The following is a 16,986-nucleotide window of genomic DNA, read 5'->3' as shown; positions in this document are numbered from 1 at the left end:
GGAAGCCGCCCAGAGTGGCTGGGGAAACCCAGCCAGATTGGTGGGGTATAAATAATATATTATTATTATTATTATTATTATTATTATTATTATTATTATTATTATTATTCTGCATTGGGTTGAAGTCAATCTGGCAATAATAATAAATGTCACAGGCATTTAACGTTTTGGTGCTGCCATGTTATTTACAATTCTTATCTCATCAGTTGATTCTATGGCAACCTTTGGAATCATTTTATAAGCTGGAAACTGAATTGAAATGTGGAGCTAGCTCAAAGGCATCCCTTGCAAGTACACAGCTGAGTTTCAGCCAAAAGCCCAGGTCCCAGTATAATGCTATCCTTGGTCCTATGAACTTAAATGATGGCACTGAGTTTCCTTTAAAAAGGCAAAAGAGCAAACACAAAAAACCTCTGGTGATTTGGACTGAAGTATCTCTCTACCAGCATGAGATATGATGAAGTGTGGTGGATATCTGTGCATTACTCAAATCACTTCATTTTAGATGGGTTAGTTATAAGTAAAGGTAAGGGTAAAGGGAACCCTGACCGTTAAGTCCAGTCGTGGACGACTTTGGGGCTGCAGCACTCATCTCGCTTTATTGGCTGAGGGAGCCGGCGTACAGCTTGCGGGTCATGTGGCCAGCTTGACTAAGCCGCTTCTGGCGAACCAGAGCAGCGCACGGAAACGCCGTTTACCTTCCCGCCAGAGTGGTACCTATTTATCTACTTGCACTTCATGCTTTCGAACTGCTAGGTTGGCAGGAGCAGGGACCGAGCAACAGGAGCTCACCCCATCGCGGTGATTCGAACTGCTGACCTTCTGATCGGCAAGCCCTAGGCTCTGTGGTTTAACCCACAGCGCCACTCGCATCCCAATTAGTTATAAGTACTTACCTAAAAATGCTCATGGAAGCGTAAGCAGCTACTTCAACGTAAGCCTCGTCTACGAAAACCGTCTTGAAACAGGAGTAAGGATAGCGGCACGTAAGTATCTCTTCATAGAATTCAAATACTTCATGGAGATAAGATGTGGTGTGTTTGAGCAGCGGGAGAAGCTGGGGTAAACAGAAATGAGTCACCTACAACAAGAACAAGGGAGAAAACTTTTTTAAAAAAACAAAACCAAATTCAAGTTAGCAGATAGCTGAAAGTGAACATTAGAAAATGCTGCCAATGGAAAATATAAAGATTAGCAAGTTTGACCCTGAGGTCACCATCACTGCATGCATATAGCTTAGAGATGCTGAAGATGAGGTGGTGAACTGGCTATGCAGCTTTGCTAGTCCTCCACAGCTTTCCAGAGATCCAGGAAAACAGTTAATGTGAGGCACGGCCTGAGGCTACGTACAACAGCCTATCTGCTGTATGAAGTGTCATAAAGTAGCAAGCTTTCAAGTGGGTGTTCATGGTACTTCCAGCCACTGGAATCGACTGCAAGTTACAGCAAGAATTGGTACTTCCCAAAGATAAGGCAACAGACTTACGACAACATGCAAAACTTTTATAAAGCAATAGTCAGGGGAAATAGTAATATAAATAGAGCGATAAATTTAGATTCCGACTTTAGGATTCTGGCTGTTGAGAACTTATTTTAGATATTATTCTATCCCTGGAAATATAACAGGACAAATAAAAAAAGCACTGAAAAATCCTTTATGACCAATATAGCAAGAGGAAAACCCTAATCATAGGGACGTGGGTGGCGCTGTGGGTTAAACCACAGAGCCTAGGACCTGCTGATCAGAAGGTCGGCGGTTCGAATCCCCGCGACGGGGTGAGCTCCCGTTGCTCAATCCCAGCTCTTGCCAACCTAGCAGTTCGAAAGCATGTCAAAGTGCAAGTAGATAAATAGGTACCGCTCTGGCGGGAAGGTAAACGACGTTTCCGTGCGCTGCTCTGGTTCGCCAGAAGTGGCTTAGTCATGCTGGCCACGTGACCTGGAAGCTGAATGCCAGCTCCCTCAGCCAATAAAGCGAGATGAGCGCTGCAACCCCAGAGTCGGCCACAACTGGACCTAATGGTCAGGGGTCCCTTTACCTTTACCTTTAAACCCTAATCAATAACCACCCAAGAACCTCACACCAGGACAAATCACGTGGAATAGGAGAAGTGCCACACAGAGGCTGCCTATGAAAAGAATTACCTCATGCATGTAGGGATCAACAAGGATTTCAAATGGTCCGATGGCCAAGGAGATGTTCGATGCTGCAGTTGGAATTGTCAGCATATAATGGAAGGTCTTTTTTCTCATATCATGAGTATACACCGTTTCCACCAGGTCTCCATTTGAGACAGCCACCATTGTGGCATCCACAGTATATTCCAGCTTCCATGTGCATAGTTCAGAGTATGAATCAACACAAGGAAACCAAAACCTGGAGAGAAAGTGAAGTCATTAAAAACCGTAATCACCTTCCCAATCCAAGACAAATGTTGCAGTACTTGATGTGTAGGCATCTGGGGCCATAGCATTACCAAAACAGTACAATCCTGCAAGCAGCTGACCCTTCCCAAATCTTTGATAACTGCATTCTGTCAATGCATAAACACAAAGAACTACAAAAAGCTAGCCAGTTTAGGACTCCCGTGAGGCTGCTACTCCACGTTAAGAAGTTCAATTCTACAATACTGAAAGACTGACTAGTTTGGGGAGGCTTCGAAAGTTCCCCTTCAGAAAAGTACACTGCAAGGCACACTTGAAATATGTTTGCACCTTGGCAAGAGAGCTCCCAGGGTCCAACAGTGATGTCTTCAGTCCTTTGTTTTTGTTCTTCTTGTTGTTGATACAGGAATGTACAAATTCATTCCTCTACCCACCCACCTCCAAAAACCAGGGGTGGGGATGGGGAATCTATTCCAGTCTCTTGAAGTGGTATAACATATAAAAAATGGAAAGCTAAACAGGTAAAACGCTAAGATTTTTCCTTTTCTATTCAGACAGACCACCAGTCTCATTCATTTTAACAATGACAAATGAGACTCTGATAGCTCTGGAAATTAAATATACATTATTCAAAAGAGAAGATGGAGGGTAATGAAGCACCACAGGTCAAATGAACCTATATTTACTGAGCAGCACGTAAAATATCTATTTTACTGAATGACCATCAATTGAAAAGCTGCCAATTGGAAAATGAGTGCACACATGGGTTATTTGTTTTCTTCCATGTAAGGAAAACGCCATGTCTGAATGGTCTTAAAATATTCTGAAATGACCGTAAAGCAAAATAGGACCTCATTTCCAATTCTCACAGCACTCTTCAATTTCAAGGCCCGTGGGAAATGGGAGCATAAGACTCTGCAACTCTCACCTTGTAGAATTTTGATACCCGCAAGAGAAGACATGGGCCCCTCTCTCTGCTAAGCTTCCTTCCACGTTGGGTACCACAAAATGAAGGCCTCCTTTTGGCTGGTCCAGAGAAAAATTGATATGTACCTTCAAGACTTTTAATTCTGCAGCAGTAAAAGAACAACCACATAATAAAATATGTATTAATCTTGTATTTCTGGAAGAAACATGGCAAACCCACCATTAACTATTCATTAACTTGCAAAACCACTTTGTACTCAGAACTTCAATGAACTAAGCAAGAGAAAAAGATGAAAGAATGAAGGTGAGATCTTTGATGATGACCCAGGACTCTCAAAGCGAAACAGAATTTTCTATTATAAAACACATTTTATTGAAAATATGCACGGGAGATTATTTATTTTGGTATATATTTTTCTGCACAGAGAAGCTAGTCTATGAGGCTTGAAGTAACTCTTAAGAACTTGCCGTAATTCACATAATCAAACAGCTTGCCTGATCTATGCCTCAAAATCAAAAGCGCTCCACCAGCATTGCAGGGCCATTGAAGCCCTGCCAAAGTGCAGCAAGGCCTGGAAAACTATTCTAGATCGCTAGCAAGTCTGTAGCACTTTCATTTTAAGGGTTTCTGGTCTTTACCATCGACGTGCTTCCAAAGCTCTGATGGCACCTTGATGCACAGCTCTCCATTTCCAGCATCCGGGTCCACAGCACTGACTGCAGCAGCATACGCATTGGAAAAGTAGTTGAGATTTCTCCTGCAACACAAAGGACTCAGAGTTCAAATTCAAAAAAAGGATTCGGGGTCAAGGGACTTCACATGCTGCAAAAAAGCAGATAAAAAATGCCCACAACAGAAGTGCTTAAAATTGTCACCTCTAACAGTAACCACTTAGAAATGCCAACTCAACACTCATGGGCAGATTGTACACCCTCTTTGAAATGTCACAAGAAAAGCTTAACTGAGAAAGTCATTTGATAAGCTTGAGACAATTGCAGTGAAAATCCTCTCCATTGCTCCACTTATCTTGACTTCATGTGGCAAGGGCACACGGAGCTTGGTCTGCCCTACACAATGGAACTGGAGACTTAAGCACGTATGGAGAGAGGGAATCTCCAAAATATATCAGTCCCAGGCCACAAAAGACGTCGAAAGGGTAGGATCCAGCACTATCAATTGGACCAGGAAACTAAATCAGCAGCCAGCACGGTTGCCAGAAAGTAGGCTGAATATTATTCTGCCTCCTCACATTTGACAAAATAATAGTCTGAATAACTAGAGCAGGGGTCGGCAAACTACGGCCCCTGGGGTCCTAAATCCGGCCCACCCGGCCATTTAAGAACCTGCCATGAAGCCGAGACTCCCGACGATATCTACTTGCACTTTGACATGCTTTCAAACTGCTAGTTTAGCAGGAGCAGGGACTGAGCAACGGGAGCTCTCCCCGTCGCGGGGATTCGAACTGCCAACCTTCTGATCGGCGAGCCCCAGGCTATGTAGTTCAGACCACAGCGCCACCCGCTGTCTACTATAGACTGCCTTATATTACTGAAACCATTCTTACTGTGGTGCTGTTCTTTTCCTAAACAGATGATAATATACAACGTACGCGCTATATGTTCAGTTTTAACTTTTTGCATATTACATTTCAGGCCGCAAACGCTTGGAAACTCAGAGTTAAAAAAGCAACCTTCCAAAACCAAGCCACAACGAATCCCATTCATTACCGCCAACTCATCTACATCCTGTTGCACTCTAATGGTGGTGATTTCACAGTCAATTGAGCTCCTTGGCTGGGTGGCTTTGCACCATACCCTTAACAGTCTTTTAAAGGCTGATCTAATGAAGAACAGAGAATACCTTTCTTAGTTGGAGTCCTACAGCAAGTTCTTCACAGAACTAGTTTTACAAATATGTAGCATTGCTTTCTTTCCTCAATGAGCTCAAGTTCATCCCCTAACAGATACTTTTCAAAACTAGCAATATCATCATGCCTGAAACGAGTCAATAAAATTCAGCGACTAAAAGGAGGGAATAAAATTGCCCTTTCTTTCCCAGTTTGACTTAAAGGTTTATTAGATGTCTCAATATAGCTTACTTTTTTACAATATGCCCAACATGAGCACTATCCACAAGGTTCAAACACAAAAAAGAAGTCACAATACTTTCTTTCCCACACCAACTCATCTTCCACAGAAAAAGGAGGGTTTTGTACAATGAAAGGGTTTGAGCCAAATTAAAACCTCACAAAAATCAGACATGACCTCATTTCAAAGCTTTCCTTCCACCTCATTCCCTACCCACCACATACTGAGTAAACTTCATTTTGAATTTTTGAAATCTAACGTGGAAAACTCAAGAGGCTAAACTGATTATTCATGAATAGCCCAGAGATTATTCATGCATAGTCCAGAGGATGTAAACACCTCAGTCCTGAAGGACAAACTTCAAGCCAGAAAGAATTTTTGACCATTTACTAAGAAAACATGTTAGCTCAGTTTTTAGCCTTTGATAATACTATGGCTGGTGCACAAGTGGTGACTTGCATGTATAAATAAGCAATTCCAGCTCAAACATCACAGGCAGAACTTTCACTACCATCTCACACCTTCATAAAACATGGTACTCTTCCATGGAGTCAATTCATACACTCAGAAAGGAGTCATTGAGTGAGATGATCAACAACAATCAATGTTCATGGTGTGCAAATTAGCCCTAGCTTTCCAATTTTGCTTTTTTAGTTGTTGAAATCTATCTAAATCTGAAGGCTTGGAGCATGTTACTACCAGCTAAGTAGCAAGAGGAACAACAAGAGGATACCCACTACAATTTTCGAACAGCTTAGTTCCCAAACAACTCAGTACCCGAATACTGCAAACTCGGAAGTGTTCCGGTTTTCGAACTTTGCCTCGGAAGCCGAACATGCTCCTGAGCTTCCGTTTTTACTGTTGTGCAGCTCATTTGAGTCCCCCACATAGTAATTAAGGTTTTTTTCATCCCATTTGTATCCCTGAGTAGCTAATTTAAGTCCTCCCCCCCCCCAATCATAATTAAAGCCTTCCGTTTCTGATTGCAGAGCTCTGAGGTGATATTTGGTCTTTTGTTTTTGCTATTTTTTGCGTTTTTTGTGTGTGGCTTTTTCATTTTTGTGACTGTGGCTTGTTGATTGATTGATTGTGTGACTGCAAAAAGGGATAAAAGCCCCCCATCCAAACAATAACTATCATCAGTGCAGGTAAGAATTTTTTTTTTTAATTTTTATCATCTACAATACTATCTTATTTATAGTACAGAACATTGATTACTGCTTTCATTTTATGGATCAATGATCTTGTTAGATAGTAAAATTCATGTTCAATTGCTGTTTTAGGGGTTGTTTTTAAAAGTCTGGAACAGATTAATCCATTTTGCATTACTTTCTATGGGAAAGTGCGCCTTGGTTTGGGAACACTTTGGTTTTGGAACAGACTTCCGGAACCAATTAAGTTTGAGAACCAAGGTACCACTATATTTCAAGTCACAACTACCACATGCTAACTTATCACTTTACATTTGATATTTTACTGCCACTTTGGGGAGGTCCTTTTGAAGCTCCTTGCAATCCTTTTTGTTTTATTTTGTTTTAACCATCTTTAACAAATCGTATGCTAGGCCAGTAAATGCAGTCTATCTGTACACTTAATTCTTTCCAGAATCAGACGCAAGCCCAGCAAAAATAAACCATCCGTAAAGCGATTCTTAATTTGTGCCTTGCCCTAATGGCATTTTCATATTTTAAATCTTTTAGTGATTATCACACATAATAAGCACCAGAAATAATAAACAACACAAGTCTCAACTTCAATATGAATTTCAGGGATATTCAAATCAACTTACTTTAAAGTAAATATGATACAGGAATATTCTGCCTCTAATTATCACCAAGGGACAGCTTTCCGAAATGTCTGTATCTAGAGGGAACTTGTGGTTAGATACTAAATACCAGTGGGTTCACAGACAGAAATGGGCCATATTTTATGTAATGAGAGGTAGACTCCTTGGAACAGAGGCTAGTATTTCACAGAAACCATTATTTAGTTTGTTCTCTTTTTCACATGTGCATTGGTCCTGTTCAAATATGTGACTCACTGTAGAGGAATCTATTTAGAGGACCATTATGGTGGAGGGGGTGTCTTATGGGTATGCTTACTTTCCATACAAATGGTAGCAGCTGAGAAGTGGAGATCTGGATTGACATCCTTTCACTATATATTCATTTGTATTTAACACTAAAGCTCCGTGGCACTTACTGATACTGAAGGTCCAAGTCTCAACTTAAAACCAGTGCAAGCCTGTTAGAAGCTTCTTGCATACTGCTGAAAATGGAGTTTGTTAGGCACATGTAGTCTTTTATTAAAAATAAAATGTATCAAAAATAAAGATGTACTTTGACCAGGGGTACTGTTTGCTAAGAGAGACTCTGGCCTTTGTTGTGACAAAACAAAAAACCTTTCTCTGGGTTGTACATCTGTCACAGATTTATTTGGCAAGATGCATAGTTAATCTAGACTATTCCAGCAAATTATTATTTCAGCTAGTTAAACTAGTTGGGGCCTCTTTCACCACACCCTTAATATATAAAGATACTACATAGAAGAAATCTTTTTGAGGTGTCTTACTCAAAAATACACATACAGTATTTGTAAGTTGTGGGTGTAAGAGTTGATTGTTTCCTGTTGGCTCAGATATGCAACATTACTATGTACAGTGGTACCTCGGGTTAAGTACTTAATTCGTTCCGGAGGTCTGTTCTTAACCTGAAACTGTTCTTAACCTGAAGCACCACTTCAGCTAATGGGGCCTCCCGCTGCCGCCGTACCACCGGAGCACGATTTCTGTGAAGCAAAGTTCTTAACCTGAAGCACTATTTCTGGGTTAGCGGAGTCTGTAACCTGAAGTGTATGTAACCCGAGGTACCACTGTATCCAGAATGGCAATTCTTGCTATTGCAAACCAGGATAGTTGGTAGACCACGAGACTCTTAATCTCGGTTGTGGGTTCATGCCCCATGTTGGGCCAAAGATTCCTGGATTGTAGGGGGTTGAACTAAATGATCCTGGTGGTCCATTCCAACTCCACAGTTCTATGATTTGGTGGGAAAGCACTGTCTTCCTCCACAAAGACATGTCTTAAATAAATCCAGCAAAGCTTTATTTGTACCACCCAGAGTCTCTGCTTGCACGTGCATCCTTTGTATACAAGAGGGTATGGTGTCATTGGGAGTCAGGCAGGCAGCAGGATCCTAAAGTGTAAGAATGTGCCATCATTTCCCAACAATGTCCACCAAAAGAAATACTTAGCATCACTGTAGCATTTTCCCTAAATAGTCAAAGCACTTCACATACTTTATCTCAATAATCTTTCCAACCATCCTGCAAGACAGGCCAATGCTATCGTTCTCATCAGTGCTATTTTTCTGGAAAATGAGGTGCTGGAACTCACTATGAACACCTCCTTCATTCTCTCAGAATGGCAATGGTGCACAGTTGAGAGGTGCCAGAACTGAGTTCCAGTGAGTTCCACCTAAAAAAAAGCCCTAGTTATCATATTTCAGAGTGAGGCTGCAATCTGAAACATGCTTCATTGGAACCATTCCATTGAAATCCATGTCATATCATTTTGGGTCAGTATGGTTGGGATCAGGCCATGAGACAGTAGGATCTAGCCGCTAGGTTGAATTCAAACGTCCTCCAAACCACGGGCCCCTTTGACAGCTGGCTAAGGCTGCCCAATTGTGGCATTATCAAGATGTCAAGTGCAGCATTTTCTTTTGCCTGCGAATTGTCTGAAAGTAAGCAATGCAGGCCACTGTGAGAACAGGATGCTAGACTAGATGGATTTTTGGCTTGATCCCAGACTCTTCGTATGTTCTATATTATCTCAAAAACTTCAGATTTGTGAAATATTTCCCATCATTACTTCACTTTTGACACCTATTAAATGTGTTGATCAATCTTGTGCTTCAAGAACACTCATGACTCAATGCCCTCTTCATACCCTATCCAAAAAAGATATTGATCACTATTCCAGAGACGGTAGCAACTATGAACTATTTACTTACTGTTTCGACTCATGGTGACAAACCTCCAGCGTGGGGTCATTATAAATGAAAGCTGCTTCCAGATCGTTGACTCTCACTCTGTATATCCTACATTGTTTACTGTTCAGCTTGATTCTATTGAGATTCGCAACTGTGGGAAATATTGTCAGCTCCACGTAACCCTGCACAGATTTAAAAGAACAACATCAGGGACACAACATGCATTTTCTTCTTAAACTGCAGAAGTTTACACTCCAAAGCAATTTAGCTTTATAAATACTGTTATAGCTTCAAAATGGGTTTCCTTTTGCATCAACTGAAAGGTTTAAAAAGCTCACCAGCTCTCACCAAGTTGCTTCTCATACTGCTTGTTAAGGACACACTCGGTGTCAGAAGTGAGAAAGTAACAAGAGGAGTGCAACGTTCCCTTCAATCAATGAAGAAAGTCCTACGTATAGCTAGGCTGACTAGATGCAAATGAGGACAGGGCTCTTACATCTTTAGCAGCTGTGAAGAAGGAGGAATTTCACCAGCTGCAGCTTGTCATTGTTGCAACTATTAAAGCAGAGGTGGGAAGCCTGTAGTCTTCCAGATGTCCTTGGCCTCTAGCCCCCATCAGTCCCAGCTAGCATAGCCAATGCTCAGGGAAGATGGAAGCTACAGCCCAACATCTGAAGTCACCAGCACCCCATCCCTATATTAAAGGTACAGGAGCCCTGTTTGTGTGTTTGTTTTTTGGCCACCCTACATCCAGCATGAGGTGCCATGATTCTCCTTCACAGGAGAACTCTCCTTCTCAGAAACTAGGGAGAATATTCCTACATTTTTCACTGATACTGCCTTGGGTCACATAACTTGTGATACTGCCATGCCTTACAGAAATACATTAGTGCTTTCAACCAGCCACTGTAAATTAACGGAGCACACATTATGACTTGGGACAAGACTTGAAAATGCTGCTTGTCCTGAGACACAATCAGTCCTTTTGGTCTCTGGTTCTCCCCTTCCTATTTGTTCGCACTTTTAACTCCAAGCTCCAGCAGCATTTATGAGAGAGCCCCGCTTTTCCTCACAACTACCCTGCGAGTGAGGTGCCTGGCGCAACATCACCGAGTGAGTTTCATAACTGAGCAAGGAATTGAAACCATGTTGCCTTGATCCATTTCCCGTGAAATCTATCACACCGTATCAATTCTCCCTGTGCCATGGTTCCTGCAACGTTTTTTTACTCCTGTTCTAGGCCGGTTTCCTTGCTAAACCAGAAATCTTGTCATGGGCATACAGCACTGTAAGAAAATGTGGCCAATGAACATGGGGACAGCGGGCAACAGGTTCTCAGAATAATGGATTAGGACAGGTGTGGAGAACCTTTTGCCCACCAAATGTCACTGAACTACACCCCCTTCAGCCCCAGCAACCATGGCAGGTGGCCAGGGGTGATGGGAGCTACAGTTCACCTGGAGGGCCAATGGTGGCTGACTTAACCTGCCTGATAATTTAACTGATAAGCAAAGCAATCCAAAGTGAAGATGGAAATGACTGGAACTGTGGTGTTGCAAAGGAGGGAAGCAGCGGGTTCACAGATGCATTCCAAACCCTGCCAACAGAGAAGGTTGGGGTGGCACATTATGTTTTTATTGCTACATCAGCTTCAGCCTGGTAGAGCTGAGGGGATCCACAGAGCTTCTGATCCAACAAACCCCAGGTGACCAGGGCTCTCCCCCACCCAAAAAAGGCGCCTTTCAAGGGCCTTCTGCCCACGTGACTGCAGCAGGGGCCACCATTGCAGAACCTTACCCACAGACAGTGCTCCTCTCTACCAACAGCCTAACCGCCTCCAGCCACCAATGGTTTATGTGTTTGCAAGGTGGGGAAGCTCTTGCATAGCTCAACATGATTACATCTGTACGTGTAGAATAATTTGGGCATTTTTAGAGGGACTTTTAAGTATATACTTTTACATCACACTGTGAAGATTTTCCCACTAAAATTTTGTCCGTGTTCCCGGAGAAGCTACTCAAGACACTAAACCCAACCACAGCTCCTTCACAGTAAATGTGAAGGTATAGCAACAAACAACTGGAGGCAGGATCACAATCCCATCAAAGCGAGTACGCCTTCTTCGCTTTGACCTAAAAAACAAAACCCCACCCTAACATAACTATTCATTCTCCCCGTGAAACCGAGGAAACAAGAGACACAACTTGGTTGGTGGCACTCATTCATCTGCAGCCCGGGGGTAAGCACATAAAAACAGAGCATGTGGAATATATTACGGGTTCCTGGGAACACAAAAGCTCATGAAAAATGAAAGAATTTAGCACTGAAATCCATCAATCTCCATCAACACAAGGATGTTGCGCTAGAACCTCCAAACAAGAATTCAGTCATTCATGTTTTATTTGCTCGATAACTCCTTTCAGAAGACAGGAATTTTCTTCCCTCTATTTGTAAACATCGGGATTGACTACTGCAATGTGCTCTTTGGGACTGCTCATAAACGGCTTTCAGCACACAGCAACCTACCCTGTCAAGTGTGGAACAGTACTTATATGTTGATATCGTTCCACATTTTTTATGTAAGTATCAATAAAAATAAAAGGTAAAAGGTAAAGGTACCCCTGCCCGTACGGGCCAGTCTTGACAGACTCTGGGGTTGTGCGCCCATCTCACTTAAGAGGCCGGGGGCCAGCGCTGTCTGGAGACACTTCCGGGTCACGTGGCCAGCGTGACAAGCTGCATCTGGCGAGCCAGAGCCGCACACGGAAACGCCGTTTACCTTCCCGCTAGTAAGCGGTCCCTATTTATCTACTTGCACCCGGGGGTGCTTTCGAACTGCTAGGTTGGCAGGCGCTGGGACCGAACAACAGGAGCGCACCCCGCCACGGGGATTCGAACCGCCGACCTTTCGATCAGCAAGCCCTAGGCGCTGAGGCTTTTACCCACAGCGCCACCCGCGTCCCGTTCAATAAAAATAGACCTATATAAAAAGGTGTGGAACAATATCAACATATAAAACCTGAGTAAAACTGCATCCTCTGCCTTTTAGCTTTTCAGTGTGATGGCACTGACTTTTAACACTATTTATAAACTACCGTATCTACAATTTGTAGATGAAGTGGGATCATCTCCCTGCCCCCCCATAAAGAATTATGCAATGGCTTTGATATTGCATATCTCAGGAAATATTTTTCCTGTTAAGAGCCAATCTGGCTATTAAGATCAAACACAAAAATCCTGTCAAAAACCAGCCATCTCAATATCAATTATACCAGAAAGTGGAACAAGGTTTTCTCCATAATGGTTTGAGTTGTGGAATTCCCTTCCAACAGAAACATACCTGAGCCTCCCTGTGGCAGCTTTTGGAAAAGACCACAATATTTTCTCTTTTAAGAGGGCATTGCATGTTAAGTCAATTTTATTATTTTCTTTTTATGATGTGTTTTGAAGATTTTATTTTCAGAAATAAATGTTGCTGTTTATTAACCTGGGCCCATCTTAAGTAAATAAATAACCAATGGGAAAATGCAAAGTTCATCTGGTTTTAATATTTCTAATATTTGAATGGTTTATGCCTAATCTATCCCTGAGGTCTTGGCAGTGAAGCTGGTCCTTCACACTTCTTAGGTGTGGCTTTTTTGGCTCCATAAACAATTCCCTGCTGTTGTGATTGCAATCATTTTAACACATTTCAGTTCAGGGTAAACTCTCACTAAAGTCAATTGAGGTAGCATGAAACCTTTGAGCACTTCTGCAAGCAAGCTGTAAAATTGTCAGTCAGTGGCAGTTGCAGGCCAGCTTGTTGGTAAAGAACAAAAGGATAGGCTAGGCAGCTAAAGAAAAGGATAAAACTCCTCTAGAATAACCTCTCTGGCCATTGGCATTTTGTAAATATTACAGAAATGTAAGGTTGTTTGATGTCACAAACTGGGATGCATGGCATACATAGCATGAAGAAAACACAATTAACCAACTATAAAAGTGAATCCCTTAATAGCCAGAAGAGTAGAGGCTTATGACGTAGACTTTCACTACGTTAATTAAATAGGAACATGGGAAGCTGGCTTATACCAGGTCACGCTATTTGTCCAGCTAGTTCACGACTGCCTGGTCCAACTAGCAGTGGCTTTCTGGGGTCTTGGGCAGAAAATATTTCCCATCACCTTGTACCCGGTTCTTTTTGTTGGAGATTCCAGGGACTGAGCCTGGGACCTCCTGTACACAAAACATGTACTCTTCCTTTGAGCTCTATAGTCCCTTCTCCTCAATACACCTTAGGTTAAGAACTTAATTTGTTTTGGAGGTCCATTCTTAACCTGAAACTGTTCTTAACCTGAGGTACCACTTTTAGCTAATGGGGCCTCCCACTGCCGCCGCGCCACCACCGTGCGATTTCTGTTCTCATCCTGAAGCAAAGTTCTTAACCCGAGGTACTATTTCTGGGTTTGCGGAGTCTGTAACCTGAAACGTCTGTAACACGAGGTACCACTGTATACTTACAACAACAGATTTTCTCTGGAAATTTATGTTGTTGATACAGACCACCTGGTGGGTTGTGCTGGGGAAAGGAAGAAAGAATTCAAAGTAAAGATCTTGATGTGTATAAGCTTGTTGAGAACTAGAAAATAAGTTATCAGACCATCTGCCTGCCTGCACTCATGTGTCACATAACAGATTTTAGACACAGGCCATGCTGGGCACTTCATCATAAAGAATTATTTCACCCTCCATAAGTGGCCAAGTATCAAGGTGGTATCAAGTAAACAACACCTATATTGTATGTGTGAGTACGCACCACATTTAACACTGCAACAAATAGAGAAGATTCCTTCTATATATACTGAGAAAATATTATCTGCATTAATAGAAAACAATTTATAACATCAGTTGTGGGATCAGAAATATCAGTAATTTTACTAATATTCCATTATATACTCAAGCAGCTAGACATGTACAACTGAAGCTTCTCTCCTGGGTGGGATTCTAGTTAAAACACATCCACCCCAGCAATTCCAACCCAAAGCAGCCAACTACAATCATGCAATAGTTTTAGCACCCTTTTTCCTCTATAGTTCTCAGCTTGTTTGGCACTTCACATCACAATTAGCCATCACCAGAAACAAATGTAGGTAATTTCCAGTATTTTCTGTATCAAAAGTACAATGCAATAGCATAACATAAGAAGTTAAGCTGAGATAAAAAAATATATTCTTAAAGAGCCTTAAACCAATAGGAATAATTGACAGTGGCTAAGGCAACCCAGGCCGATGGAAGGTGTATTTCATTGTTGTTGTTATATAAAAATATTTCAGTTCAACTTGCTTGTGGATCATGCATGGTACTTTCATGTTCCAAGCAAATTTTGATGCCTAAGGAACTAAGGCCACAAGTCTAATTCTATGTACCTGAAAGTAGGCCTCACTGAATTCAACAAGACTTACCGTACTTTCAAGTTGAAATAGTTAGGAGTGCACTGTACATATTTACATGTATCAGGGAAAAACCAAAAATGCAGTTTCCCACATTTTAATGGAATTGATTTATATTACCAAACTAGTTGTTAAAATGCAACTTTAATTTCTCTCCAGTTTCCTGAACACAATGTAGTTGTTGTTTTTTAAACAACCTGCAGCTTTCTGGACTCCAAAGGCCTATTGCTTCAGTTTAAAAACATCAACCTATGGTCATAAGAAAAGAAACAGTAGCAGATACTTATAATTTATAAGGTCTTGGGCTCTCAAACCCCTTGTCTCCTTTCTTCCTGTTCATCATAAATAGTAGTACTGAACCTTGATGAAAATCAAATACACATCACAAGCCTCATTAGCAGTCTTTTCAAAGGTAACTTTAATTCTTCCTTTCTTGGCTGATTTCTTCCCATTAAAGATCTTTCACCAGAAAATTTTAGAATAGTCCAAAGAAATGTCCAAAGAGGCAACATTGCCCATAAAGCATTTTCGGAGTGTGAATACTTCAGATTTCGGGAGACCTAACCTACTAATACTGACCTCTTAAATTAGGGAGAATTATGTATGTATTAAACTTAATATCTGTTGTGCAACTTACTGACATTTAATAAGGTAAGGGGATCCTTCCTAGAAAGAGAACTTCTCCTACCCCAGGTTAAAAGATGACGACTTCTGAATCCTCTAAAGACCTACCAAAGCAAACTAGATACATCTCTCTTTTTTGTGTAGGCATTTAGCTATTTACAACTGCAAAAAAAGAGAGATCTCTTGTCTTGTAGTCTATTTACTAAAGAAGCGACAGCAGTTTCCAGTGATTCCTGGCTAACTTGATAGACGCACTTTTAGAACAAAAACTGATTACTGACTAGGTTTCTATCTGGGAGAAAGAATCCCGACATGATGCAGTATGCAACCTTCCCGATTTGCGGGGGCAGCATCTGGACCTAGGAGCGGGTGAAGCTGCTGCTGAGCTGCCTGCAAACTATCCTATGGGTATGTAGTTACCCTTCCTTGAGCCAGGTCTGGGTACAGCCTTTCTCTACAAAGGCAATGCCAACAAGGGGACTCCTGATCTGCGAGGTCGCATCTGGTTTAAGCAGGTGCGTTGGCAGCTGTCAGGGCTTCTGGTCAGGTCTAGAAATATCTAGCCAGCATGGAGCCGGCTTCCTTTTGGAGCGTGTCTAGGAAGGGGGCGCTTTTCCTGTGGGTTTCCCAGGAGGATTCCTGTTTCACGGCAGGGATGTGTTGCTAGAATTGGGGTGGGCATGAGGGCCACTGAAACTCCAGCTAGGAATTTGGGGCGAGGAGGGAGAGCTTGTTCTGAGGCGAGGAGCTGCCGCAACTTCAACTCCCGAGGGGGGATTCTTCAGCGGGCGCGGCTGCCTCGTTGAGGGGACCGTCGCTAGTCCTCATGAAAAGCCAGTTGTTTTAGTGAGGCGGTAGGTGTCCTGTGAGGAACAACGACGTCCGAGGGAGGCAGCGTCTTAGAAGGGTCCCGCCGGGGCCTGAGAGCGAAGTCTGGGCGGTCAGCGGCTCCCAGGAAGCGAGGCGTCTCTCTCCACGGCTCTCCTTAGGCCCGCTTCCAAGTACACAATCAGCGGCTCGCTTCTGGCGAGGCGGCCGCCATTTTGCTCGCAACCTTTGACCTCACGTTAAAGTGGGCGGGAAGGTCGTCGACGCAGTAGGTTTGTTAAACCCCACCTCTCCCCTCGCGCTCCCGTTTCAGATTCGTCAGCGCGCCAATCAAGAGGCCGCGTCTCACGCGTACGCACGAAGGCGAAGAATGCTCATGCGGAGCGAAACGAAGCCGCCTATTGGTGGAGCCCGTTACCACGACGACCTGGATTTGCTTTGGGGAAGCGGCTCGCGCCCGTTGGGAAGCTTGAAGGTGGTTTGCCGGAAGAGTTTCGCGCTCGCACGCAGGCGCAATAATTCCTCCCTCAGGCTGCCCTAAGGGAGCGAGGAGGAGCCAGTTGGGAAATAATTCTCATTTTCAGAGGGGTTTTTTAGTGGCTCTCCCTTAAGTTAGAAGGAGCATGCCTAGTGAAATATACTCAGAGTCGCAAAGTGATTTCATGCTCTTTATTCAGCTCATAGTGGTGAGGAGGAATGAAGAGCATGAAATC

At 42.7% G+C, this 16,986-nt stretch overlaps 1 protein-coding gene across 1 annotated transcript in view; it reads right to left on the bottom strand.

The window, feature by feature from the left end:
- The window catches only part of TAF2 (TATA-box binding protein associated factor 2), a 59,641-nt gene extending 43,126 nt beyond the window's left edge, over positions 1–16,515 (bottom strand). Inside the window, exons 1-7 of the mRNA XM_053395380.1 lie at positions 15,109–16,515; positions 13,893–13,947; positions 9,414–9,574; positions 3,952–4,070; positions 3,314–3,455; positions 2,146–2,377; positions 897–1,081 (exon numbers count right to left, since the gene is read on the bottom strand). Of these exons, the coding sequence (XP_053251355.1) occupies positions 897–1,081; positions 2,146–2,377; positions 3,314–3,455; positions 3,952–4,070; positions 9,414–9,574; positions 13,893–13,947; positions 15,109–15,164 (950 nt within the window). The 5' untranslated portion in view covers positions 15,165–16,515. The remainder of the gene's footprint in view (positions 1–896; positions 1,082–2,145; positions 2,378–3,313; positions 3,456–3,951; positions 4,071–9,413; positions 9,575–13,892; positions 13,948–15,108) is intronic.
- Between the last annotated feature and the right edge of the window lie 471 nt (positions 16,516–16,986).

The sequence above is a fragment of the Podarcis raffonei genome, chromosome 7 (genome assembly GCF_027172205.1).
Source record: "Podarcis raffonei isolate rPodRaf1 chromosome 7, rPodRaf1.pri, whole genome shotgun sequence".
NCBI classification, from domain to species: Eukaryota; Metazoa; Chordata; class Lepidosauria; order Squamata; family Lacertidae; genus Podarcis; species Podarcis raffonei.
Note: the sequence above shows the minus strand (reverse complement) of the source record. Positions and strands in the feature narration are given on the sequence as shown.